This window comes from Serinus canaria, chromosome 1 (genome assembly GCF_022539315.1).
Source record: "Serinus canaria isolate serCan28SL12 chromosome 1, serCan2020, whole genome shotgun sequence".
NCBI classification, from domain to species: Eukaryota; Metazoa; Chordata; class Aves; order Passeriformes; family Fringillidae; genus Serinus; species Serinus canaria.
Window position 1 is genome coordinate 41,532,383 of NC_066313.1, and position 27,670 is coordinate 41,560,052.

General features: G+C 41.2%; 1 protein-coding gene across 1 annotated transcript in view; it reads left to right on the forward strand.

The window, feature by feature from the left end:
* Positions 1-15,184, forward strand: part of ELMOD1 (ELMO domain containing 1) — a 43,538-nt gene extending 28,354 nt beyond the window's left edge. Inside the window, exons 6-12 of the mRNA XM_050974100.1 lie at positions 3,847-3,976; positions 6,888-7,021; positions 8,246-8,314; positions 8,599-8,622; positions 10,653-10,703; positions 12,189-12,322; positions 13,164-15,184. Of these exons, the coding sequence (XP_050830057.1) occupies positions 3,847-3,976; positions 6,888-7,021; positions 8,246-8,314; positions 8,599-8,622; positions 10,653-10,703; positions 12,189-12,322; positions 13,164-13,336 (715 nt within the window). The 3' untranslated portion in view covers positions 13,337-15,184. The remainder of the gene's footprint in view (positions 1-3,846; positions 3,977-6,887; positions 7,022-8,245; positions 8,315-8,598; positions 8,623-10,652; positions 10,704-12,188; positions 12,323-13,163) is intronic.
* Positions 15,185-27,670: the final 12,486 nt, after the last annotated feature.

The following is a 27,670-nucleotide window of genomic DNA, read 5'->3' on the forward strand; positions in this document are numbered from 1 at the left end:
GACCATGAACATTAGGTTACATTTTTAGTGCTCTGGTCTTTCTAGTACATGAAGAGACCCTGGAAGAGAGCTGGAGAGCATGTAGTGACAGGACAAGAGGGAATGGATTCAAGTTGAAAGACAGTAGGCTTAGGTTAGATGTCAGGAGGAAATTCTTTATGGTGGGGGTGGTGAGGCACTGGAACAGGTTGCCCAGAGAAGTTGTGGATGACCCATCCTTGGAAGTGTTTAAGGCCAGGTTCAGTGGGGCTCTGAATATAGTGATATAGTGGAAGGTGTCCCTGCCATGGCAGTGGGGTTAGGACTAGACAAACTTTAAGGTCTCTTCCAACCCAAGCCATTCTGTGAATCTATGATAATATTTTTTTTAAAATACCACACAGAGGGAAAAAATAACCCAAACAAAAAATCACCTGAATTATCTTTTTTTGGATCCAGTTGGTGTTCATGTGCTTAGCACAGGACAAATGCCTAATTGTCTTTAGACTAGAATGCCTGCATTCAGTATTTAAAGCATTTGAGTCTCTCATCCCCTTTTCCCCTTGCACCCCCTCCCATTTGGTAAAATATCTTCTTAAAGCAGTGAGGAATGGGGGCCTGAAATGTGCAAGATGAGGTCACATACATAGATGCACACTCTGCCACTAAATTGATCCTTATATTAAATTAATCATATTTCTGCTAAACTTTAGGCATCTGCACTGAAGTTTTACATGCAGCCTTTTATTTTATACTAGTGTTTTCAACAAAAATTTGAGCAAAAGCTGGTTGGCTGCATCTTTAGACATGATTAAGGCAAATCCAATGCTTTGCCTTCTCTTGAACATAAAACACCTGTATCCAAACAATCTTGTTTAGAAGCTCTGGCCTTGTGTTAGCTAGCAGAGACTTGAAATTCCCTGGGGTAAGGACAAGGGGACATGTGTCATAGTGTCTGTGTTTCTGCAAATCTGTACCCAGTCATTTTTGTTAAGGTGGCATCTTTGCAGAGCTGAATTAGCATCCCAGGGGTGCTTGCACTGGCTGTTCTTGAAAGCTGTGGGCTGCTGTAGTCTAAAGAGGAGAAGGCATCCCACAGTAATTTTCCTTTATCAATGCCTCTCAGATGAGTGTGTGTATTTAGCAGTAGGAGCAAGCAGGTTGAATGACCTGGTGGTGATGTGGACACTAACGATGGAAGCAGACATAGAGTCACTGAAAGGCTTGGGTTGGGAGGGAATTAATGATGATCTAGTTCCCCTGCTCCAGTTTTGGACTTGCCTCCATCTGGTGGAGCACTTGGAGCTGAGTACAGAGGGAGTGCAAGCCCAGGTTCATTGCTCCTGAGCTCTGAGAACAGCCACAGCAGCACCAGGATGACAAGGAGGAGGTGTGGGACATCAGAACCTCACCCACATCTGTGTTTGGCAAGAATAACAAAGCATTAATGAAAAGGAAAGGGGGGAATCTAATTCGACCCCCACCCCCTCACCCAAATAACATTGTGTGGAGCTTTTGACTGCCTTTATATAAAGTGCAAAAAAGGTTTGTTTTGCACCTTGTATCTTAAAAACATGTATTTTTTTATTATAAAATTGCTCTGCTTTGCCACAGTTTCTGTTCTTTGCTCTGAACAGAGGCTATAAAGAAGTTAAAAACATTATGGCTATGATTTAGTGATACTCTACAGCAATTCAGTCTGTCAGGCTTTTCAGCTTTCTTTGAAATGCAGCCTTTCTGTAAAATTGGAGGCTATAGCTAGTGAAGCCTGTTAAAAAAAAAAAAAAAAACCACCAAAAAAACCAAAAAAGAAACTGTGAAGGATGGAAAATAGTGTGGAGGCTTTTCTGTCTGAAAAGGTTATAGCTTCAAATGGGATAAAATTGCAGCATGAGAAATGGACAAATGCTGGCATCTCTGATTCTGTAGAGTAACTGTGGAATCATTTAGGTTAGAAAAGGTTTAAAATCCTGAAGTCCAACAGTTAACCCAGCCCTGCCAAATGCACCACTAATCCATTTCCAAAAGTCCCACATCCACACATCTTTTAGATACCTCCAGGGATGGCAACTCCACTGCTTTCCTGCAGGCTGTTTCAGGGCTTGACAACACTTTTGGTGAAGGAAATTCTCCCTAATATCCAATTTAAACTGTTTCTGGGGCAACCTGAGGCCATTTCCTCTTGTCCTATCTCTTGTTACCTGGGAGAAGAGACCAACCCACACCAGGCTACACCATTCTGTTAGGGAGTTGCAGAGAGTGATGAGGTCCCCCTGAGCCTCCTTTTCTCCAAGCTGAACACCCCCAGCTCCCTCAGCTGCTGCTCACAGGACTTGTGCTCCAGACCCTTCCCCAGCTCCGTTGCCCTTCCCTGGACACGCTCCAGCCCCTCAATGCTTTTTTGTAGTGGGGGACTCAGTGCTTTGCCTTGCTGAATCGAATACAATTGGCCTTGGTCCATGGATCCAGCCAGCCCAGATTCCCCTGCAGACCCTTCCTGCCCTCCAGCAGGTCAACAATCCCACCCACCTTGGTGTCATCTGCAAACTGACTGAGAGTGCAGTTGATTCCCTCATCCAGATCATCAATAAAGAACTAGACAGAGTATCTGGTCCCAGACCGATCCCTGGGGAATGCCACTAGTGACCAGCCCCCAGCTGGATGTAACTCCATTCCCTGCCACCCTCAGGCAATTTTTTATCCAGTGAACAGTGCACCCACCCAAACCACAAACAGCCAGCTCCAGCAGAATGCTGAGGAAAACAGTGTCAAAGGCCTTAGTGAAGTTCAGGTACAAAACATCCACATCCTTTCCCTCATCCTAGGCAGGTCACCTTGCCATAGAGGGAGATCAATTTAGACAAGTAGGACCTGCCTCAAAAGATAAGCAGTGAAAATCCTTATGTTCAGAAAATTTAAGAGTATCACAGAATAAACAAAACGTTTCAGTGGGCCAAGCACAACAGGCAAGGAACCTGTGCAGCTTAATATCAGTGCAGCCTGTGTTCCACAGAGGAATAAGGATGCACACAGCTTGCCCTCCAAATTCATACCAGGTGTTCCAATAATTTTACACACTATTAAATATTAAAGGGCTTATTCCCATATATAAGCAAATATTTCTATGAGCATGGCAGCTGCATAATGCATGACGTACATTTTGTATTGTAAAATCTTAATGTAAAGCTGTTGTTTGGTGCAGAGTTTTCTGGTGGGTTTTTTTAAAGTTTGGTTTAGGGTTTTTGAAGGTAGTTATTTCATGGGTGTTGGGTTTGGTTTTTTTGATGATGCATCAAAATGTAAAAAGGAAACACAAAAATCTGCATTATAATGAAAAGAGAACCAATTTGATGATTCTTAACATTAGACAAAAACCAAATCTGCCTGGAGGCAGATCTTTGAAACTATATTACTTCAAGGTTTTGGCTTCTTTATGTTAGCTTTAGTGACACAGAAGCAAAACAATTATTTTTTGCTTTTTCCTGAGTTTTCTGTCCCCTCTCAGTCTTTTTCAAGTTCACATCTCTGATCCCAGGGAGTTGTTTGAAAAGCTGTCATTGGAATGAAGAGAAAATTCTCTAATGTGCTTGTTGTAGGCATTGAATGCTGCTGTGTAGAGTTATAATGTGATTTCAATGTGAAAAATCACTGTTCATGGTTTTAAAATATCCCAAATATTATCATCTAAGGAAGGCACTAAATGAGACTGTGCCCTTCACAATGCCCTGTTTAATGTAATATTGATCTCTTGGAAACTCTCCTGCTGCAGCTGAAGTGTTAGACCATCAATTCATGGATGTTGTTTGTATTAGCTGTTTCATGGCTCTACCTGATTGAGGTGGAATATGTTGCTCTCCCCACCCTCAGGTTGGGAGTGTCTCTTCAGGCCTGCCTGCTGCAGATTGTGGGCTACAGAAACCTCATTGCAGAGGTGGAGAAGCTGCGCCGAGAGCCGTACGACGCGGAGAATCCGCAGCACGAGGAAATGCTGCTGAAGGTAGGCACTGAGGAGGGGCTCAGAGGGCACCCTTTAGTCATGTCAGCCCCCAAGCCTGCTTCATAAACCTCTTTGGAACATCGAGAGCTGGTGTCACCTTCCTCCATCGTGTACCTGCTTTAAGATAAGATACACAGCATTATAATCTGGGCTGGGTGAAACACCTGCCAAGCAAGCAGCTCACTCCCTGGCTGATAAATGCATTTCCCTTGGCTGGACTATATCTAGGCACTGGATAACACAGGTCTTGGAGCACAGAGCTGTTATCTGCAGTGAGTCTGGAAAAGTAGCTTTACGTCCTACTTCACTACACCTTTCTCCAGCACAAGAAAGGTGTTTTTCTCTATTAACCAAATTACAAATTTATTTCTTCAATTCCATGTCTTTTTGCAGGGCAATGTTTGTGTATACCAATGGCAAACATCTATTTTTTATTGTGTGGAATGGAAGAGTGGGAGTTGACGACTTACACATTTATAGTTACCAAATGTATTTTCACACAAAACCAAAATGCAACTATTCTTTAGATAATACATGCAGAGTCAGGAAAACCATAACAATTGGGTTTTACTTTCTTCATGCTTTCAGCAAAGCCTTGCACTGGAGCAGATAATAAAAGCAATTTTTCTATCTTGGAGCCATAAGCAGAGGAAGAGCTAGAGAGTCATTATACTAGAAAGACATTGATGAAAAAATAAAGGTTCTGGAAAACAGCCTAATAGTAAGCCCTGGTCCTGATCCTGGTTTAACCACAGCTATTGCAAGATGCTTCAGAGAAATGCCAAGAAACAGAATAACTGATATTGAGCTTATTGGCTATAAGCGAAATGCCTTCTTAGAGAATTTTCAGAGTTCTTATAAAACATACTACCTGTTTGGTTGTGGGGGGGGGGTTTCTTTTTCAATTTAAGACAAAAATACTGAAGACTTTAACAATACCCCACCATGATGAAGATGTCTTCCATGCTGTAGCTTGCAGTGCAAGGCTTTGCACAAGTTACAGTGAGAGCTTCTGGAAATTTTACCATAATTGCTTGGTCTTCCAAAAATCCCAGCAGGCATATTATAGAAGCACTGTCAGCACTACTTCTAAAAATGCCTCAGATGGTCAGGATTCCTGTTGGAGTCTGGAAAGCTGCCTTTAAGGTTTGCTGCTCATGGGAGGTGGGAGTCTCATCTAGGAATGGTCCGAATCCAGAGCTGCCCTGAAGGAGTGTTCTAACCATCAGGTAGACTTGGGCAGATGGACTTCTGTTCAAGTCCTGCCCCTGTGCATCCAAGTGCACAAATCTATGGGACTAGAGTGAGTTTTAACTAAAGAGACAGACAGATTTACCCATTGAGGAAGCCTGTGTCTTGCAGGTGAGAGATCCAGGTGGCAGCCTACAGTGTTGGTCACGGAAAATACCAGGCACCTCACTGCAGATTAAAGAGGGCCTTTGGCTCCAGGAAAGCATTCCTAAATTCCCTAAATACAAGCATCTACATTGCCCAGAGAGCAAGTAGGGTCTGGGATCATAGGTGAGAAGGGCCAAGGAGCTGGCTGTAGTCTCTCCCTGCCATCCAGCCTGAGAATCATGTCAGCAGTGATGTGTAGTCATGTAAGTGCTTTAAAAACATAATTACATGACCATAAAAGCAGAATGGAAACTGGCATTTGTCTGAGGAGAGATTAAACAGTGCAGTTTATGCAACATTATGCAAAGACAAAATGATACAAAAAAGTATCAGTTTCACCTAAGTATTAGCACTTGTTTACAGCAGATGTTCTACTTTTGCAAATGTCAGATGGAAGTATGTCCAAAGGTTTTATTAATTTTATAATCCTCACTGTGTAAGATTAGTCTGGTTGGTTTTCATTCCTTCTAGATACTCTGCTAAGTGATCTCTGCAATGGGTAATTCAGGTTCCTAATGGCTATAATTTATTCATGTTTACCAGGAGAGTACTTTATGAATGAGAGAAAGATTAACTTAATGTGATTGTACTAATTATTAATACTGTATTTACTGTTGATGGCTGAACATTGGTTTAAACAATGATGCTTTATGCAGTCATTACAAAGTGAAATCATTAAGATTTTAACCTTCCCAGAGCACTTAATTTTAAATGCAGTTGCTAAAATTAAAACAATTTCTGTTTTAATTTGGGAAATGTGCATGTAGCTCTTTTCTTTGTGTAGTATTTGTCCTAGTGATTTTCTTGAGGATGTACTCACCAACTCATGACTGGTGATTAATACACTTTCCTAATTCTAAATTCTGATTTCTTAATACATTTCAAAAAGGATGAGTTTGTGATATGGCACATGAGGTGTGCATAAAGGTATGCATTTGTCATATGTCAATTGAGGCTGCTTTTAGGTGCATAGCAACATGATATTTAGGCACTAAAGTTGCTGGACCAGTGCAGTTAAATGGATTTATTCCAGCTGATGATCTGGCTTGTTAAATCACTTCGGACATTTCTTTATGTGAGATCAATGAATGATTCTTCCCTTAGTTAAATATGATAGTGCACATGCTATCCTTGTATTGATATTTTTTTTTTTTTTAATGTGCTCCAATTTGCTTTTCAACACTCTGGTAGCCAAGCCTCTTGATTTATAACCCTTCCAGAGACTAGCAAAAGATGCCAGAGAAAAGATTGCTGCAGAGCCTCAGGGACTCAAAGCTGCTCTGCTGCTCTGCCAGTGATTTACAACCAAATTCCAGCCCGTTCCTGTCTCTGTGCTTATGGAGGCAGACACCACCTGGATGCACAAAGCATGAGCAAAGCAGGGATAGAAATGCTGGGATGCTGTTCAGTGTTCAGAACTTAGCTTGGTTTAAAAAGAGGGGGGAAAAAAAAAAAGCTCTACTGTGTGGAAACTGAATTAAACTTAATTATGCTTTACCTGTAATCTTCCTAGTTGTGGAAATGCTTGAAGCCGAATTCACCGCTGAAAGCTCGGATTTCGAAGCAGTGGTGTGAAATTGGTTTCCAAGGTGACGATCCTAAAACAGACTTTAGAGGAATGGGTCTCCTGGGTTTATATAACTTGGTGTAAGTATGTCCCTCTGCAGATGGGTTTACGTGTGTCTGAAGTCATGAAAAGTATCATTACTTGCAGATTTTAGCAAATCTGTGGGAATAATTTATAAAAGTACCAGGGACTTCATACTAAGCAAATGAAAGAATTTATTTGCTAGCCTAATTTTTGGAGTGTTTCTTTCTCGAAGGGGTCTCCTTTCTTTCAGTATTCCTTATTCAACCTTGTAATACCTACTTGCTAAACCCTTTTTTTAGTTTCTCTGTGACACAGTGAGTTAGCACTCTCTTCCTACCAGAAAAAAAATTGTAAAGTATATTTTCACCAGTATCTAGATCTCCTTAAACAAAATGCCCTGGAAGTATGTAGGTGGGAGGGTTATGTCACTGCTCAGCTGCTGTCTTTGGGAATTTCATGCTGAATTCTTAAGCAAAATACTTGATATGCAGTCACTGATGGCAGATTTAGATAGTTTGACTACTACTTCAATTTCTGTCTTCAGTTTTTTGATGCTCAAAATTAAGTAGTTAGTTTACATCACTTTTTCCTTCCAACTCATGCACACCAGGTGTTAATGCCGTAGCTGTGCTTTGTAATTTGGGAATTGACTAATGCCTGTCATTTTCTCCAGCCCTTGTATTTGCTGCATGCAGTTACATAACTTGGAAACATTTGGTAAAATAACTTCTCCTCACGAGGCGAAAAATAAGTATTTTCTCCTTTTACAGATTGCAGGACATAAATCATCCTCTGTCCATATGTTGTTCCCTAGTAAATCTCAGTTGAGGATCTGGACGCTTGACTCTGGCTTTGAACTTCCATTTGAAATTAATCCCTACCATGTATTTAATTTTTTAGTCTTCTGTGATGACTCTTATCTTGCTTAATGAATCTGCCAGATGAAGAAGCCTGAACTGCTTTCTCTTGAGTTCAGCACCCGGCATGCTCCAGTCATAAACAGCTGATTTTCTCTAGGGTGGGTAGAGAGGAGACTCTGGCAATGCACATTCACTAAACTCATATAGGAGTGCTCTTGGAGTTGGAGGCTGCTTTAACCTTTCAGTTTGGGGGTCTGAGTGGCAGTTTAATGAGTTTAACAGGTCAGATGCTACTCATACTGTGTAACACGTGCACCTGCCTTTAGAAAGGTGTGTACAGACAGCTTAATATGACTTCAGATGCTTTTTTCGGTTTTGTTTTTTTTTTTTAACAATTCACCTAAACCTATGTGTCTGCAGGTATTTTGCTGAATGGGACACTGAGATAGCTCAGCAAGTTCTCACTGATTCTCTTCACCCTAAATACAGGTAAGGCTTGAGACCAGAAACAATAACTTGGGAGAGCACTCTGCTGGCTCTCTTTGAGAAAGGGGGCTGGGTTTTTTCTCTTGGTTGGGCATATCCTTGAGTATTGCCACATGCTGTCTATTGTAAAGTACTGATCCTGAAAGCTGATCAGGTGCAAGAGGCAAACTTGTATTGTGAATCTTGGAAATAGTTAAATTTAATGTTAATTGTTTTCACTTCTGATTTCAAATTATTTTTGTGTTTTTATTTACCTTTATTTTAATTTCTGTTTTTTCATAATAAAGGGAAGTCACTAAGAAGGAACTAAGGTATTTTTTTTTTCTTTTTTCTAAGTTTTCTGAGACACTACATGTAAATAACGATTGAACTACAATTTGGTGTGTTATAAACATAAAGTTTTTGTTGCAACACTGGGAGATCCATATTCTTTCCTTTAGACCCAAACTGGGAGGTGGAACACTGGGTGCATATGAACATGCTTATATATCCAAAATGAAATCCACCTTGCTTGATATTGTTCAAGTGACTGACTTGATAATCATAAATAGTCTGGGCCAATTTGTTAGCAGAGCTGAAAAGCCTCTTTATTTGTAGTCACATACTCTGTCTACCTTGGCTAATGATGGTTCCAATGTGGTTACTCCATTGTCCTGACTGCTGAGACATCAGGTACCTTCAGGTGTCACAAACTGTGCTGTAGGCAATTTGTCAATCAGAGACTCTGTAATTACTGGGGAGTGGAGGCCTCTCAGCCAGTTACATAGAAATCAGTTGCCTTAAAAGACATTTTTCTTCTGCCAGTAGTGTTAGATATCCATAAAGCTGGTTCACACCTAAATCCTGAACCTTTTGATCTCCTCAGGGTTCTTGGGGTTTTTTTGTTGAGTTCCTAATGGTAATTCTGTGACAAAAAGCCCTTGGAACATATTAGTGTGCTTCATTTGCATGTTTGATTACCAAGGGCAGTCTTGGAGTGCAGTGTGAGCGTGTACAATTTCTGTGCCTTGACAGAGCAGTCAGTAGAAGATGGATGCTGCAGGTGGTGCCCATGGTGATCTTCCTGGTGTGGTTGCTTAGCAGCTGTGCTGTTTTCTGATGGGACCAATGGATTTTCTATCTCAGTTGAACTTTTTCACTTGCCCACATCCTATGTGTGCCACCTTTATTATTCAGTATTTACCTGGGGATTTCTAACTGGCATTATTCCACAGCCTACAAAGATGGTTCAGATTTTAGAGGATGAGCAAATGAGTGTATTCCTGTATGCAAAGCTATTTAGGAGCTGAAGGTTTTGCCCTCATGCATGCCAGCTAGTAACCCTCTGGTCACAATGGGTATGAATCTATTAGCATCTTAAGTAGTTATTGACAACAATTTTTATAGACTAAATTTACATGAAGTTCAGGGAATTGTTTTTAGTGTAATATATACTTACTGAAGTTCAAGAATAGTCCAAGAACAATGCTTTCACACATGCCTGTCTATAATTTGGGACCTAAAGCTTGCAAACTCTGATTTGCCTTACTAGGGCAAAGCTCCCACAGCCATGTCAAGGCTGCAGGTCCCTGGTTAGGGTCAGTTCTGTGCCTGCCTTTAGCTGGTTTTAAATGCAGGCAATGATTTCTGCTAAACTTGCTCATTTCAGTAGACTCAAACCTGGTTAGTGGGATGTTGGCTGACTGGTTGGATCACAGATCTTTTAAATCGTTGAAGAGCTGAAATTTAGTTTAAAATCAATCTGTTCCCTGACTAATTTTATTTTAAGGGAGGCGTCTTCTGTGTCCTTGAAAAGCACTGCCTTATTGTGCCAAATAATAGGAAACACTGTTCCTTATCTTTGGCTTTTGAGTGATTTCTAATTTGGCTTGTCATAAAAACTTGCTGTCAGAGGAGTATTTTCATGTTTGCTGCCTCAGGTGAATTGTGCCTCATCATCAGTGATGAGTATCACAAATATCTTTGAAAACGCAAAAAGGCTAAAACCACCTTTGATTAGTTAAATGTAATTTCAATTTCTTGTACAGCTCAAACTTCACTGAAGTGGTTCACCTTTGTGGTCAATTTAGAAAACAAGGAGGTTTTGCTGAGAGCATTGACCTAGGTGCATTTTGTAATGGTGAAACCAGTTTGTTGGCAATGCTCAAAACCAGTTACTCATTTCAACTCTGTTTATATCAATCCATTCAGCCAGAAGCAGTATTAAATGGGATTAGCCATGTAAAAGAAGATAAAATATCATGTTCAGTCAATGTTATAACATCAGAGAAGCTGAAAGAAAATATTTATCAGTTAGTAATGTTTGTCAATATCTGGATTTTAACTACTTTTTCTTCCTCAGCCAACTTAGCAAAGCTGAATGGGAGAAGAAAAAGTTTGATAAGGCAATTGGGTAAGTTTAAAGAGCTTTTTTTATTTGCTACAAACACAGCAGGTAACAATGATGCTGTATATTTGTGGGAGAAAAGGTGTTTCCTACTTGTTTTTTAAAAGAAATTTCTGTGAGCATATATACATCTGCCACACTGTGATTTTGATCGAAGATTACAGGAGAAACAATTCAAGTTACATTCAGAAAAAAGCAACCCAAAAATTTTGTAGCAAGGAGAAGCTTTTGCTGTGTGCTATATATGGTGTGGTGATTAATATCTGTTTAATTCTTCTTAGCACATGACATGATCAAGTTTCATTTCTTGCTGTCAAAGCCAGGTTCAGAACTGCTTTTAGGAAAATATAACAGCAAAAAAATAGTACTGAGGGTTTTTTCTTCTTTAACAGTGGGTTTGGTGTAACTGCCTTATTCATGGAAATGGAACAGGATGTTCCTTCTGAATGTATCTAAAAATCTGTACTACAAGATTTTACTGCCCAGATTTAATTTTTCTGTGTAACTCGCCATTAGGCAAGGTAACTTCCTGCTGAAGTTAACTTCTGAACTTCAGTTTGGTTTTTTCCCTCCTGAAATGCAAAAAATAGTTTAAAGGAAAAGAAAATATTTTTGTTTGCTTGATAGAGGTAGCTGAAAAAATACCCAAGACAGTCTAGAGAAGACAGCTGAGAAAAAAATTCAATCACTGAATATCCAAACATGTTTGATTTTATGACTAAATGTCTGTGTGAGTCTTTATGTGCTTTCTTGGGAAATAGTCCCTGCTAGAAATGTCAAGTTCTTTATGCACCAGTCTTACAAGATCACTTCCAGTTTCTGAGTTTTGTTGTGCTTAAATATACTTCACTTGTTAATATCTCCTAGCAGGACAGAGTTTGCTTAATGAGTCCTAATGATTTTCTTGTGTCTGTTTCCAGCACGCTTTGATTTAGGATTTTGCCTGTTTTCTGGCCTTGTCTCTAGCTCTCTTTTAGGGAGAAATTAGCGGTGACTCGGCTGGATCCTTTTCACCAGCATTTTAGCCATATGAATGTCTTTATAGGACAGGTTGTTGAAGCATGATGTTCCTAACTATGGGTAATGAGTTCCACTGGGAACTCCAGCAGTTAAAAATAACAAATGATGGGTCACCCTGCAGCCCTGGCCACCGTGTGGAGTCCTTGCCCTGTTTCAGAGGCTAGTGCAGGAGCACGGGGACGTCTGTGCCTGTTCCTATTTTGTAGGAATTAATCAGTACTGTCCCACTGAAAAGGCTGGCACAGTGATGAAACTCCTGCTTTTACTGTAACCATGTATTTTCCAAGGGAAATGCTGTACAAAGCACGCAGAATAAATGTTTTCCACCCCCCACACACCTTGGAAACTCACAAAGGAGAGAATTCGTGCATCTCAGTAACACGAAATCTGCAACGTCAGAGTCATCGGTGTTCCTTAAAACGTGATGAAAGAAGGTGAACTCTCAACAAAAGTTGCTGCTTTTCCTTACAGCTACTCTTTTGCCATCGTGGGCATTAACATAACAGACCTTGCTTACAACCTGCTGGTGAGTGGGGCTCTGAAGACCCATTTCTACAATGTTGCTCCAGAAGCACCCACGCTCACCCACTTTCAGCAGACCTTCTGTAAGTGCTGGGTGGGAGTGTGGGGCAAGGGGTGGAAATGCATAATCAGTGCTCTGCTAACATACTACTGCCCATAGTTGAAAAAAAAGAAATAAAGTCTTCTGACACAGCATGGAGACTGTGCTCTCCTGTCTAGGATGCTTGGATTCTGCTCTTCAGCTGTGATGGAGGCCACTACCCAGCCAAGGTGTAAAACAAATTAGGAAACACAAACAAAAAATGCTCTAAGCACTTTACCAAGTGACCTTCCTGTTTTTTAAATAATAAGAAAAAAGCAAATCTGCTTTAAGGAATATCTGAATATTGTTTCCCCTTAAATCCAACTGTCATATGATACTTGTATCTACAGTCCAGTGTTACTCCCCACCCTTCAGCAGAGTTGCAGCTCCACCACCAAAATAATGTTTTGACAGCTCTTTCCCCTGTATTTGAGCATCCCTACTACAGCAGAGGCCTGCTGTTCATCTTTGCACAGTGGGAGTAACACTTCTAATATTTTTCAATGTGTAGGCAAGGAACTGATAATGAGCACCTGCAGCATCTTTCCCTGTTTTCATACTCCCTGCTTTTATGTTTCAGTTTGTGAATGCATATATGAAGATGACTAGTGATTTACTGTGTTTATTGTGAGAAATTCTGCCAGTGTGTGTAATATTCATCCAATTTTGGACTTGTCCAGAATAGGTTTAGTCTTGTTCCTGCCCAGTGTCATGAGGTGTCAGATCTCAGCGACCAGGATTCTCTGTGCAGGTCATAATTAACAATTCCAGGCTACTTTCTAATTGTATGTGTCATCTTTTCATGCAGTATTTATCTCTTCTTCCTTTGTATTGTTTTGTAGGCTACTTAATGCATGAATTCCACAAATTCTGGATTGATGAGGATCCACTGGACATAATGGAATTCAATCGCGTCAGAGAGAAATTTTACAAGCGAATCTTGAGACAGCTCCAGAACCCAGAGATGGCTCTGTGTCCTCATTTTGCTGCATCAGAAAGTTTAATCAATATGTAGTTGCTCGGTTGATTTAATTTGGAAGCACTGTCTCACTCTTGGTTTAGATCACTGTTAGACCATCACTAGCATACTGAATGACCATGGCAATCGTGTGCATGTTTTTGGCGCAGTGTTCATCTGTTTTTGTCACATGATCCCCTTATGCTTCTCTTGCCGGGGATTTTTCATTTTAAATGGGTGCTCATATTGCCTCATTATGCAGTGTTACCTTCTGAATTGATGTCCAGATATCAGAGTTTTTCTATTTTTTTAGACTTTCCTCATAATTCAGCATTGACAATTGAATTGTATTTCTCTAGCAGTGTTTTTGTATATGTGGAATAAGTAGCTGGATCTTGTATTGTGAAAGCTTTTTAACTTCTCGGTATGTTTTAAGATAACTACTGGCATTTCAAGCAAAATATATGTTTGGACCTCATCTAGAAGATAATGTGATTTAATCTAATTCAGACAAACACATTTTAGTCCAGTTTTCCCATGCAACCATTATATGCTTAATGCAAAATTAATGAGGCTTATGAGATACAACTTTCAGTGAGAAGAGTTTATGCAGAATTATGATCAAAGGCATGAATACCAAATGGTCTGGTGATGCTAACACAGTGAGCTGTGAACACATTCACAACTAACAGATACCGGCAGGGGCCAAAAATTATAAAATCAGGCTGTTGTCACCAACACCACCATGCTGAAGCATGGTCTAGATTTCTGAACATTCCTTTGGGTATGCAGAGGTTAATGCTTTGTGTCACACGTTGGAAGGCAACATGATTTGGTCACGTGGTGCTTGGTGAATTCAGGGAAGCAAAATTATGTATCTTTTCTTTGAACTACTGAAAATGTTGCTTTTGTTGTTAATTCAGTTCCTAAGAGCTGGGAGAAATAATTGGTTAGAAGGTTTAAAACAAAACTGCTTGTGTTTCCCAGACTACTTATTAAAAAAAAAAATCAAAATGGCAAACTGCCTTTTTTCTAAAACCATAAATGAATAAAAGTGTTTGACACTAAGATTGTGTAGTATACTGAACAACATCTACCATGGCATTTCATACCCATGGTATTTTTTACCTTCTAAGCAATCAATTTTAGTATTATATGTTTGTGTAAATCACTTGCATATGGAGATTAAATTGAGTAGTGTCCAACTACTTGTGAATATATGAATAAATTATACATCATTCTAAACTGAAGCACTGTGGGTTTTATTTTTGAGCTAAGCAGCAATACAGAGGAAAAGTGTTTTACTTAATGGGTCAGGTAAAATGGGTTGTAACAGCTGTGTGGTGTTCCCGAGGATGAAGTCTGATCACAACTTCTTCAGATAAGGTGCTTTATACCATTTTAGTTACTGCTTGGGCCATCAATTTATTTAACAAACAAATAAATAAATATATGGAGGTACTTCAACTTCCTAGGAAACTCCTTGGGTTTAAGCTGTTTCATTTCTTTGCTAAAATGTAAGCTGGGGGTCAGGACTTTTCTACATGGCTGGAAACTTGCACTCATGGAGTTAATCAGCAGAATTTTATGGGTGTTGCAATAATTAGTCTTCTCCAATGAATCTGGAAATATGGAACTTGAAATATTAACATTTGCATATTTTGCATGAGAATACAAGGAATAAAAACTATGCATGTTCAACTTAATACCATTGATTTTGGAAAGTGGTTATTTATAGCCATTAGGTCTCAAGGACTTTTTTGTGTGACTCTTGAAGCTTCTAAAATAGGTTTCTAGCAACAGTTTTCATTGTTTCAAATTTTAGGCTCTCTCTTTCTTTCCTTGCCTGACTCTGACTTAAATATCTTCTGCAATTTATTAGGTTACACAGGTTTATTTTTAATACTCTGCAGTGGAGTTCATGACGTTGTGGGGGAGGGAGGGAAGGTTCCTGCTACCTTCTTGCTGCTCTGATCCTCTCAGCTGTGCCTTGTCCCAAGGCATCAACTTCAAATAAAACCAGAAAATGTCGTCTGGCTCTGTGTCAGATTGTATCAGTATAATCCAACTAGTTTGGGTGATTATTTTTCCTGTCTTGCAGGAAGATAGATTTAATGAAGTGAAAGTGTGAAATTCCTTCTCCTGTGGAGCCCTCGCATGCTGGTGCCTTCAAATCTTATCATCCTGCCCGCTTGTGCTTCAGCTTTGTCCTGTGTGTTTGTCCCCAAAATCAATGTCAAACCTGGGGCAGAGAATATCCCTGGTGGGTGCCCAAAACTGGCTGGGCACTGCTGAGGGAGGATGTCTGTCGGGCACTGCCTTCCTTCCTCCCCAAGAATGACCTCTTACCATGATACAAACCTAAGCATTTTTTAAAAAAGTTAGAATTTATGCTATCACTAGTACAGATCCAAACTGACCTGTGAGCAACTGGATGCTGCTTTTCCTAGGGAGGAGAAAATTAAAGAAATGGTGGGGGGGGCAGGTGTGTGAAGTATTAAATAGTTTTTTCAATAAAGAAGAATCAATATTTATACTCAGTGCAGGGTGCAGAATTTGGTTTAATTAAGTACAGAGAAGGTTTAGGTTGGATCTTTCCAAAAACCTTCCACAGCTTCATGGTTGTTGCATTGCACCAACCATCTCTCTCTCAGGCTCATGCCTGGCCATAGTCATCTCAGGCAGCAAGTGCTTCCTGCCCAGGCTGTCAAATAAATGGTCACCTTCTTTCTTAACAGGCAATTTTTCTCAAGCAAATAATTCACACTGGAAATTCCATGTAGCCCAGGTGTTGTTTAAAAAGGCACAGCCATGTTGTAAATCTAAGCTGCTACTTTATTGTATAAAATTCAAGACAGCCTGCTGAAGCTATGCATTGCTTAGAATATGTATTGCTTTGGGTCAGCAGATGAAAATATAACTGATGAAAGTATAATATTGGGAGACTCAATGTGTAAAAATGCAGAAATATTAACCTTGATCTGTTTAAAGCCGGGAGGGGAAAGGGCTATATAGTACTGGAGTTCTTTAATTCTGTATTCATCCTTTTTTAATGGTGCCTATATTCTTCTCTGTTACACATTCAAGCACTTCCCATAGCACAGCATTTTCTTATCCCAGCTAATGTGTATTTAAATTGTTACCAGGGCTCCTTGAACAACATAGGTGGACACAGACCTGTCTTTTGTAACCTTGGTGCTTCAGTAACCTTTCCATTCCTTCACTCTCCACAGCATCTGTGGAGCTGGGGCCATGAGAGCTCAGGATCTGTGCCTGGGGGGTTGATTACAGCAGGGAGGAGGAGAGCAAGTGCTACTCCAGCTCCCTGACACTCTTTGGATTGTAGCTTATTTTTTCTTTGAGGGAAGGAGAAATATTTTTGCTGCACTTCTAACTGGCTCTTTTGGAAGGTAGTTTTTCAAATCCTGGTGCTGGTGGTATTTCTATGCACTGTTCTTAGAAGCAAACAAGGTCTACCTTATGTACATGATTTGTCTTGGGCAATTGTATCTCCTGACTGTTTCCTGGAGCAGCACTGAAGCTCGATTGAAAAATTTACTGTCACTTAGAGGGTAAAGGATATTAATTTATTGTCTTTTAAAATGAAAGTACAATCTTTAAAAGCACCTGTGCCCACTGTGTGCTCTGTGGGGCAGAGACAGCTGGTAATGACTTAGCAGGCTAAAACACTTTGCTGCAAGCAGGGCATTTTCAGCATGTCCCCAGGTGAAATAAGTGCTGTTAGGTGGAACAGGATGTATGTGAACAGAGTGCTGGTGCTCAGGTTAATGAACCCAGATATGCCTACACTGGCCCAAAGAATCCCTGGTAGCATCATAATACATTGGCTTCCATTACGAGGGATCATAATTTCTTTCTTAATCCCTCCCTTCATGGATTGTGAATAGCTTTTAACATGTCGTTTTCTGACCTGTCCCTTTTTGTCAGAATGTGACCAGAGATTTTGGACCCTTACACAGGAGTGAGCAGCATTGCAGGGTTGTCCCCTAGTGTAGTTTTGCAGGTTGTTGTCATTCCTGCCCAAGTTCTAGGGGAAACCTCAATCCACAGCTCCACCACTTGGATGGATCTGACCGAGGTAGGGACCAGTTACAGCCTGGAGTAGTACCTGGAGAGCAATTCTATAACTGTTAAGTTCATGTCTTTGGCAAGTGCTGTTGGTGATGTAGGGAAACTCTGTATACACATTGGAAAATATGACAACTCTGATTATACTTACTTCTGTCCCCCAGCTGGCTCTTAACAAGTTTGACATCATCAACATTTTGGCATCATCGTGACCATCTTGGCATCACTGGAAGACTCCTCTGGAACTGTGATTTTTCAGAGAATTGTTCGACTTTGACTCTTGTTAACTACCCTGATTTCCACCTTTCAGTCCTCCCTTGGAAATTGTTCCAATGGGAGCTCAGATTTTGCACTAATGAATCCTCTAGGCTACACTGAGACAAACAGTAGGGTTCCCCTCTGTACTCTTGCATCTGCAGCATGGTGCAGCTAAAAATCACATAAATTATTAAAATAGATGTTTTGCAGAAAACAATCCTGAAATGGATAAGGTCATGAATTATTCATTGTTTTCCTTAGTTTGCAGCAGAGCAGGTTTTCTGTAAGGCTTGCCAATGATTAGACAGGACTCTTCCTCCCAGATCCTATAGGAATATAGTAGGACAGGCTTTGTGCTTTCCCCTGTGAGCACTGCACATAGAAATCAGGTCATTACTTATTCTAGCAAAGGAAACTGTCCTACTCTACGTAGAACTATAATTAGAAAAGAGATTTAGCTCTAAAACCTCCAAGCAAGAGCTGGGTACAGCAGCTAAACTCCAAAGGAGCTATGAGGAAGGGCAGAGGGCTGGTTACTGGGCCTGGGCTCCACTCTGCTGGACTGCCAAACCTATACGTGGTGCATTCCCCAAAGAGCTTACAGCTTGGAATGAGGGAGGGTAACAGGATGGGGAAGTACAAGGCCAACACACACCAGAACAGCTGGCAGTTCAGCAAAGCAGAGCAGCACAAGAGGAGCTGGGAAAAAGAGACATGAGGTCTCCTGTTGTATGCTTACAGGCAGTATTGCTCAATTGAAAGGGTAACCAAGGAAGACACACGCAGGTGACTGTGAAAAACCTAACCCAAGGATAACAGGGCATGGCACTGTGACAGTGGAAATGAGGACAGACATAGGAGACCCCAGCTTGAGCACTGCACTGAGCTCTGGAGTCCCTGACACAGCGAGGACACGGAACTCTTGGAGTGAGTTCACAGGAGTCACCAGGATGACTGATTAAAGGGATGGAGCTCCTCCCCTACGAAGAAAGGCTGAGAGAATTGGGATTGTTCAGCCTGGAAAAGAGTAGTCTTGGGGTGACCTAATTGCAGCTGTTCAGTACCTGAAGGGGTCTGCAGGATGGAGAGGCTATTCACAACAGCATGTAGCGACAGGACAAGGGGGAATGGCTTCCAGTTAAAAGAAGGAAGGTTTAGATTAAATATTAGGAAGAAATTCTTTACTGTGAGGGTAGTGAGGCACAGGTTGCCCAGAGGATTTGTGAATGTCCCATCCCTGAAAGTGTTTAAGGACAGGTTGGATGCTGCTCTGAGCAACCTGGTGTAGACAAAGGTGTCTCTGCCCATGGCAGGTGATTAGAACCAGATGAAATTTAGGGTCCCTTCCAATCCAGGCCATTCTATTATTCTGTGATCTCTGGTGCCTACTACACAGAAAGAAAGCCTGTGATTCTCAAAAGAGACTAGTCAGGAAGTATCAATAAGATATAGATATAGCCTCGATGTAAAGCCCTGAGGGAAGGTTAAGGGCCAAAGTGGGGTCCTTGGTCATGGTCCAGAGACAGGATAGGATTGTTCTCCTAAGTTAGAAAGTGCTTTATAGGCACATCAGCCTATGAAACCTGCCTGCTCATCCCTGAGCATCTGCCTCTGCTTGATGTGCTGGATGGGGAAACACCAAAGGGGCAGGATGCAGAAGACTCAAGGATGCAGTTTGCTGTCTCTCTTTGATAGGGGAATTTTTGAGGCTGACTTAGCTCTGGGTGGTCTCATATGTTCCTCTAAGCTGTTATGATTAGCTACTATTTGCCTCTTCACTCTCTCAGTTTTCCATTCACATTGGCTGGTTGGTTTGAATTTAAGCCAACTGGCACACACATCATGTGCCCTGGCCCAGCTTGCAGGAGGCCACTGTGACACCAGGGGTAGGAAAGCTGCTCTAAGCTTGGCTGTGTCAAGGCTGCTACCTCCAAGTGCTTTGTGCCTGTCTTGAGAGCTGTGGGAAAGGGACATGAACATGTGGCTGCATGGACAACCCAGGGCTTCTCTAGTTAGCTGCTGGCTGTGCATGGTGTTGTTCTGCCCCTCAAGCATCCTCAGCCTCCCACCAGGTTCTCTCCAGGGGGAATCAGCTTTTTCTGTCTTGCAGAATAGAACAGGGTTTTTCAGGAGTTATTTTGTCCGTGCCTGAGACCAGCCTCAGTTAGTGTAAGTCATGCCTGCCTGCTGTGAAACTCAGCAAATTTACTGGCTCCAAATCTGACTGGAAGAAATGAATCCAGCAACAACAAAGAACAGAGAATCTTGAGCCATGGTAAGAAGTTATAATCCCACCACAGTACTTTCCTTCATTTGCTGGATAAAAAGACAGGTCTGGGGGAGATGTGAACATCAACTATCTAGCTGTAACCAAATATCAGTAAAAATAAAATAAACTCCTTAACACCAATGTAATATTAAGAATCAGGCATTCTTTATTTGTCAGCAGGCATGAGGGAATATTTCCTTTGAAATACCATGCATGCTCAGTACAGGAAAGCTCCTGGTTTTATGCTGAAACAAATTCACTGATTGCCCCAGAATAAACATACATATATGATAGTAATTTCCCTGAAATCATTGACATATTTTCCCTCCCCTTTACACATGTGTTCTTCTGTGCTGGGGGTCTCTTTGGTGGTCCCAGGCGGTCAGCACAAAGTCACACCTGAATGATCAGTGAACTAGTAAAAGCTGGCAGAACTGGGGCTGGTGGCTTTCCAGCTCTCCTTCTTACACAATGGGCATTGTGCAGTTCCATAAGCCAGTGGGTTTTAGAGAATAAGCATTGTGTTAGCACTCCAGGTGTAGATGATTTTTCATCTGGCAACACAAGAGTGGGTCAGAAAGCCTTCCTTGATCACTGGTGTGAGTGCCCTTGAATTAATGGGTAGACTAAGCCTTCAGATCCTTAGAGACTATTTGAGGCTATTTGAAAGACTAGTGACTTTCCCCTTGTGTGACATATCAGCGCTTTTGGAGTGCTAAACTAATTTCTAATTCCAGTAGAGATCCAAAAGATTCAGAGAGCTGGTGGGAACCTGCCTTTTGGAGCTGTCTGAACTGCAAATCAAAGAGAGATACTGGCACTTCATTTTGCATCTGTAGGTGCAAGTTAAGAATAGAGAATAAAGTATTAAACATCACTGTCTAGAAACAGTATCTTTTGTGATCTTCTTCAATTTATTATGGATGTCTATAATCACTGACTTTGAGTCTTATACACAATAGTGATTAACTTCTATGTCACAGTTCTGTCCCATTATTTTTTAGGGACAGCAATGACAGCTCCTAGACATCTGAGTGATGAGAATTAGAAACTCTCTTGCCCAAAGAGAGAGAACTGCCTTTGGGGTAGATCACTGTGGGAGGCAATGCTGCCTATGTAATTTGGGTTAGGTCATCTGTGATGCTGCTGAAAATTTAATCAAAATAGCCCTAATATCAAGTGCCTAAACTTCAGAGAGGGATATCAGCACAGGTGAAAATATTCATAAGATCATGTACCTATCTAGGAAAAAGGTAAGCCTGAAATACCCAAATTGCAGTTGGGGGCTGCAGAGCAGTGGGACTTCTACATCTGTCTTGCACAGTGCCAGGAGTTAATTCCAGGACACCTTAACTCGCTGCTCCTCTTGGGATCAAAGCAGTCACAATATCTTTATTTTCTTCTTAATAAAGTGTCTGTAACAAACATTGCAATGGGGAAAATATTGTGATTTAGAGAGAGCAGATTTTTTGTTAACAAACCTACATAATATCAGTGCATCTCAGCTGCCTGCTGTCCTGTGACTGAGTCCCAATAGCCATGCTCCAGCAAGGACAAGCAATGCTTTGCCCATCATAAGGAATTCAGCTTCACAAATCATTTATACATGGACAAATAACACCTACTTGTCTCATTTGAGGAAAAGGAGGTGCCATGCAAAATAATGTAGGTTTCAGAGGTGCCAGTGCATGGGAGAGGCCTGAATTCCCATTCTCTCATTTCTTGCTTCAGCAATGAGGATGCTTTCCCCAAAAGACAACCATCTTTTGGGGATGAACACCATCTGAGAATGAAATATCTTGGTTTATAGTTGGCAAACGCAAATTTTGGGTATGACCTCATTGTTTTGTCTCAGCTGCTGAAGCAGCCACTTTTCTGACATGGCTGCATTTTGTGGTTTTATGGATGTATATATACACACTGAATATGGAATACAATGTCTCATCTTGTTTAAAGCTATCACATCACCATCATCCTGTAACACTTGAAATCTGACCTTTAAGCAACGTCTGTGCCAATTTTAGCTGAGATAGAATTAATTTTCTTCATATTAGCTACTACAGGGCTGTGTTTTGGATCTGTGCTGGAAGAAGTGTTGATAATACAGAGGTATTTTTGTTATTTCTGGGAAGGGCTTGCACCAAGACAGTAGTGAATAGGCTGGGGGTGCACAAGAAGTTGGAAGGGGGCAGAGTTGGGACCAACAAGGTATTCCAGACCATATGGAATCATAATCAGCACATAAAACTTGGAGAAGAAGGAGGAAATGAGGATGCTTGGAGTGATGGTGTTTTTCTTCCCAAATAATCATTAAATGTGATGGATCCCTTCCCTGAAGATGGCTAAACACCTACTTGCCCATGGGAAGTGGTGAATTAATTCCTTATTTTGTTTTGTTTGTATGTGAGGGTTTTTCTTTTCCTATTGAACTGCCTTTATTTCAGCCCATGACTTTTCTTGCTTTTTCCCTTCTGTTTGCTTCCTCCATCTCACTCTTGGGGGGTGCTGAGTTGCCATCTGGGGCTAAATCACAACAACACCTAAATGCAGAAGGTCAGATACCCCTGGCAGGGGGGGGTAGCTTCCCCTGTTTAATGCCTGGCACTTTTTCCAGTTTCTGAAGAGTTAACCATCATACGATTGACGCCTTTGGGTTTGGCTTCCTTGCTTATTTTTTCACCTGCATTCTTAACTCTTCAAAACCAAAGTCTCACTCTCCCTTCAAAACTTTTCTTCTTACAAGTTCCCCACAACCAAAGTCTTCACCACTCATGTCTGTCTTCACAATGAATTTGAAATAATAAGGGGGGGAGCCCCAAAAACACAAAAGACCACTTCAAAGCCATAAGCACCAACACTTTTATGACCTCATGCAGCCTGCAGCTTCCTTGTGAGGGGAAGAGGACGGGCAGGCACTGATCTGTTCTCTGTGGTGAGCAGTGACAGAACCTGAGGGAATGGCCTGAAGTTGTGTCAGGGAGGTTTAGGTTGGATGGTAGGAAAAGGTTCTTCACCCAGAGTGTGGCTGGGCACTGGAACAGGCTCCCCAGGGAAGTTGTCACACACTAAGCCTGACGGAGTTCAAGAAGGACTTGTGAAATGCTCTGAGGCACATGGTGTGATTCTTGGGGTCAGAAGGGACAGAAGTTGGTCTTCAGTGATCTTTGCGGATCCCTTTCAACTCAGGTGATTCTATTATTAATTGCCTTCCACTTGATCCCTCTGCGTTACAACCAAGGACCGTTCTGGCGTAAAAGCATGAGATTTCTCTTCGGCAACCAGAGCTTGTGAACAACCCCCTTCTCCAGGTGCCAGGGTCCCTCCCAAGGCCGCCTCCCGCCGGGCAGAGCCGCCCCGGCAGGCTCGGAGGGTGAAGCGCTGCCGGTTCAGCACCTTGGACAGCGCCGGGCCCGCCCCGCTGCCGGAGCGACCGGCCGGGTGCGCTGGGCCTCCGAGGCACAAAGAACAACCCTGACAACCCTCTCCGAGCTCCTGTAATTCCCCTGTGACAGCCCTTTGCTGCCGCTGAGTGCTGGAGCGACAGCAGTGGGGGTGCTTGGTAACTATCTCCAAGAAAGCCCAGTTAATCAAATGAGGGAAATTTTAGTTGAGTTTCTGACGGAATTCAGAGCTTGGCAGTCGTGTTGGGGCCATGCCTTCAGGGCTTTGGATCTGTACGGGCTGATTTTTCACTCAGCTTGCCTGTCAGAGTTCACGGAGAGGCTGGACAATGCTCTCGGCCACGGGGTTTAGTTTTACATATTGCTGCAAGCTGCAGGGTGATGATCCTTACTGGTCCCCTTCCAACTTTAAATAGTTTTTGATTCTATTCTATCAAGGAGCTGGCTATTGTAAATTCCCTCAGGTTGGGGATAGTCTGCCAAGGACCCTGCACTTCAGACCTGAGAGATCCCAAAGAGACAGGAGCAGCCTGGAGGAAATAAAATCGGTGCAGCATTTGTCTTCCCTGAGGCAAGCATTTTCTGTGCTGTGAAACACTGCTCTGAGTCACCTAAACACTTCCTAAATTCCATAAAGACAAGTGCAGATAGGCCTGTTCACATCTCCTTGTTTGTTCCTGTAAGCAAATTACAGCAACTTTCTATTAGCATTTCTCTCCATTGTAAAGCGTCCTCCTCTTCATTGAGCCAGACTGAGAAGGCTGAGGCCTCTAAAACTCTGAAAGAAGCCTTTGATATTTGCTTTCACAGGAACTCCTTAATAGGTAGTATCCCTCTCCAAGCTAGGACAATGGTTTTAAAATATTCCTGATGGGTTTTTGAACCCATTCCCTGGGACCACTGGCAGCATCTCTTGACATTGGTAGCCCCACACCTCTCGGCAATGTAGCATAGTAATCAACTACACCAGCCATTGGTTAGATTAAGAAAACTGCTCCAAAGTCTCTGTTGCTAACATCCAAATCCGTTACTTTATGTGCAAGGAAAAGGTTTTCATTTTTCTTTGCTGTTATGTTGCATGTATTTGAAGGCTGTTAATAATCTTCCTTTGCCATATTTGGCCCATCCCCATTCCCAGAGAGGTGCCTGGTGTCTGCTGCTGGGGCTGGTCACATTGGTGCCCTGATGATAGGTGAAACAAGGTGCAGTAACTCTTCAGAATACCTACTGAGATTTAGCAGTCTGTGGGATAAGATTCCTATGGAGCCAGCAAGCCTATCCCCATATTAGTCAGGTCTTGATGCCTTTTATTCTCTTTCTGCAGATTTGTCTAAACATTTTAAACATATCTGTTCTGTTTTCTTTCAAAACATTTTGTACTTTTGAGTTTTACACTTCAGTTTTGCTTTGTGAAATGCCTTTTTTCATTTTATATGTCACTATTATGTTTGCTATTTATCTGATGGACTGAGAAACTGCAAATAGCCAGTCTCTTTGCCTTTATTTGCTATTACTCATGTCTTTTCTTCAGTTACCTTTTTCTCCGAGGTAAAGGGATCTATGTCTACCCAATTTCTTCTCAAGTCAAAGCTGTTACAATGCTTTTTATTATTTTATTGCCCTCTGCAATTTTTCCAACACTGACCATGGAGTTGATGTGTTCAGGGAACTCTCTGCAGTAATTCCTAGATTTTTCCTGTATGCCAGTGTCTGCTGAGCTCATTATTTTGTGTCGGAATGTTCTTTCTCCCTGTGTATCCTCCTTCATTTGTCAACCTTTATCTAACATTTGTTAACTTTATCTTCCATTTTATCACTTATGATTTGGCATTCAGATGACTTTCTGGAACCCCTCATCTACAACATTTATACCACCAGAAAATTTTGCAGTCCTTCTGCTTTTCCTGTAAATACATTAAACAACACAGTCTCTTGTGGACCTCTTTTTATTATGCAATTTCATTCTTCACTGCCACTCTCTTTCCATCTTTCACCCAGTTAAAGGGAGAACTCCCCTTTCTCTCCCATCACAGTTTGTGGTTTTTAAAAGTATTGATTGGCTCACTTTTAATGTTTCAGAATTGCAATAGGTACCAAGAGCAGGATTTACCTTTGCAGAAGCCTTGCTGACTTTTCCACTTAGATTCATAGAACTGTAGAATTACTTAGATTGGAAAAGGTCTTTAAAATCATCAGCTCCAACCATTAACCTGGCACTGCCAAGTCCACCACTAAACCATGTCCACAAATGCCACATCTACACATTTTTTAAATTCTACCAGAGATGTTGATTCCACCACTTCTCTGGGCAGCCTGTTCCAATGCTTGAAACCCAAGGCAATTATGTGCCTTTGAATTCTGTCTGGTTTTCTGTGGTTTGGTTTTTTTTGGAAATGGATCTTCCTGGTCTGTAACTGCCCAGCTGTCCTCTGCGGTCCTCTTAAGAGCTGATATTTCATCTGCCACCTCCCATTTCTCTGGTACCAGTCTGATGTGAGCAATAAGTTACACTCCACAGTAATTTGGCAGGCAATTTCATATCCAAGCTCCTTTAAAATCACCAAGTGAACATCATCTGGTCCTGCTGATATATCACTGCTCATGCTATTGGCTTCTGGCCCATCAGTTGAGACCATTACTCATCACCTGCAGATAAAAGTTCTAGCATGGAAACTCTCCTAATCTCTTCTACAGGGAGCACTGCTGCAGGTAATTAATATACCTTTCCTATACCAAACGTATTTTCTGAGTGCTCCTGCTCTGTATCTATCATCTGCAAACCCTGCAGTCTCCTGGCAGGTTGCCTGCTTCTGTCGTATTTTATTTTTAGCTTTTAATGCATCTGCTATGCTGTTAATCAACAGTTTTCTTGCCCTCCTTACAACCTTTTATTTAACTTTCCTGAGTTCTTTTCAGTTTTGCCAATGTAGATACATTTTCTGTGTTTTGAGCAATAGTATTTTATTCATAACTCCTCCCTGTGCTTTGCTGATTCTTCTTTCAGCCTTCTTAGTCCCATAAGGGAGTTTCCCTCGTGCTCATTGTGGTCACTGTCACACCATCATTTTACAAAGGTAACATTTGATCCTCATCTTGTGTTCTGTTAATGGCTGCATGGCTTCTCCTTCTGTGGCATCTGACTGCCCAAGGGGAAATAATTCATGTTGCTAAAAAATGTATCAGGAATTAGAGACCAGTTTGACGTTTTCCCACTTTGTGGAGGCGATGTGAAGCTGGAGTTTTCTATGGCCACAGTGCTTTCTGCCTTACAGCCTCCCTGGTGTCTTATTCCAGTTGACACTTTAGAACTAATTGCACTTTTCCTATTTTTGAAATGTCAGGCTAGAGGGTTATTATATATTTTTTGAACAGTGAGTTTATTTTGATAAAGATTTCTTTAATGCATACTGCACCTTCTTTATTGATATTGTCATCTTTGTCTTTCTGATATTTGCATTAACACCATGTCTTATGCTCTTTTTCTATTTCTGGCTAAATGGGCCCTTATTCGTTGAAATTTCTGATTTTTTTTTTTTTTTCTTTTTCCCATCTGAATTTCATTGACTTTCACTCTGTTCTATGTCAGGGAATGCAGTATGGTATGATTTAAATCTATAAGCTGAGCACTGCACATTTGGAGCTGGCTGTTTATGCAGACAAGCTTTCCCCAAGCCTGAAAGGAAGTTTTCAGTAATTTCAGTCCTCAGCTGAGTGCAGCCTAAGAAAAGAGAAGAGCCAAAACTCCCAAGCAAGGCTGCAAAATGGAGTACAACTCTGGGACAACAGTGTTCTCACTTACTAATCTCACAGTAGACTTTATTTAGGCTTATTATGACATGGAATTGACTTTATCTGATGAGACAGTTCCAGTTTCACAGTTTTCTTGATACTCAGGTAAAAATGCAGCTGAAGTACCCAGAGGTATCATTAAGTTGGGAAGTATCCCAGACTGAAAAAAGGAAAAAAAACATGGCTTAGTGTTTTCAATGCTTACTATCTTCTGACTTCACTTAGATTTAAACCACTTTAGAAAATACACTGGATTTAAAATTCTATTTTGAATAGAATATAATAAAATTCTGTTCTAAATTGTTAAAACAAATCTGTTGCAAAAGAAGTCTATTAAACTCAGTTAATTGTTATTGCTTATTTTGCTCCAAGCCAAAGAAGTTTTAGAACCTAGCAATTTGAAAGCACAGTTTGAAATAGAGGTATAGATTTAAAGCGTGAGGCTGACTGTTTATGAATAATATCTTCATTAAACTGTTAATTAATATTGCTCATAGTAGAATGCTTTTATTGAAAATTGTGCTGAAGTGAAAGATCTAAAGCTACTTCTGGCAAATCTCTTCCAGGTGATGCTGAAACAGAACT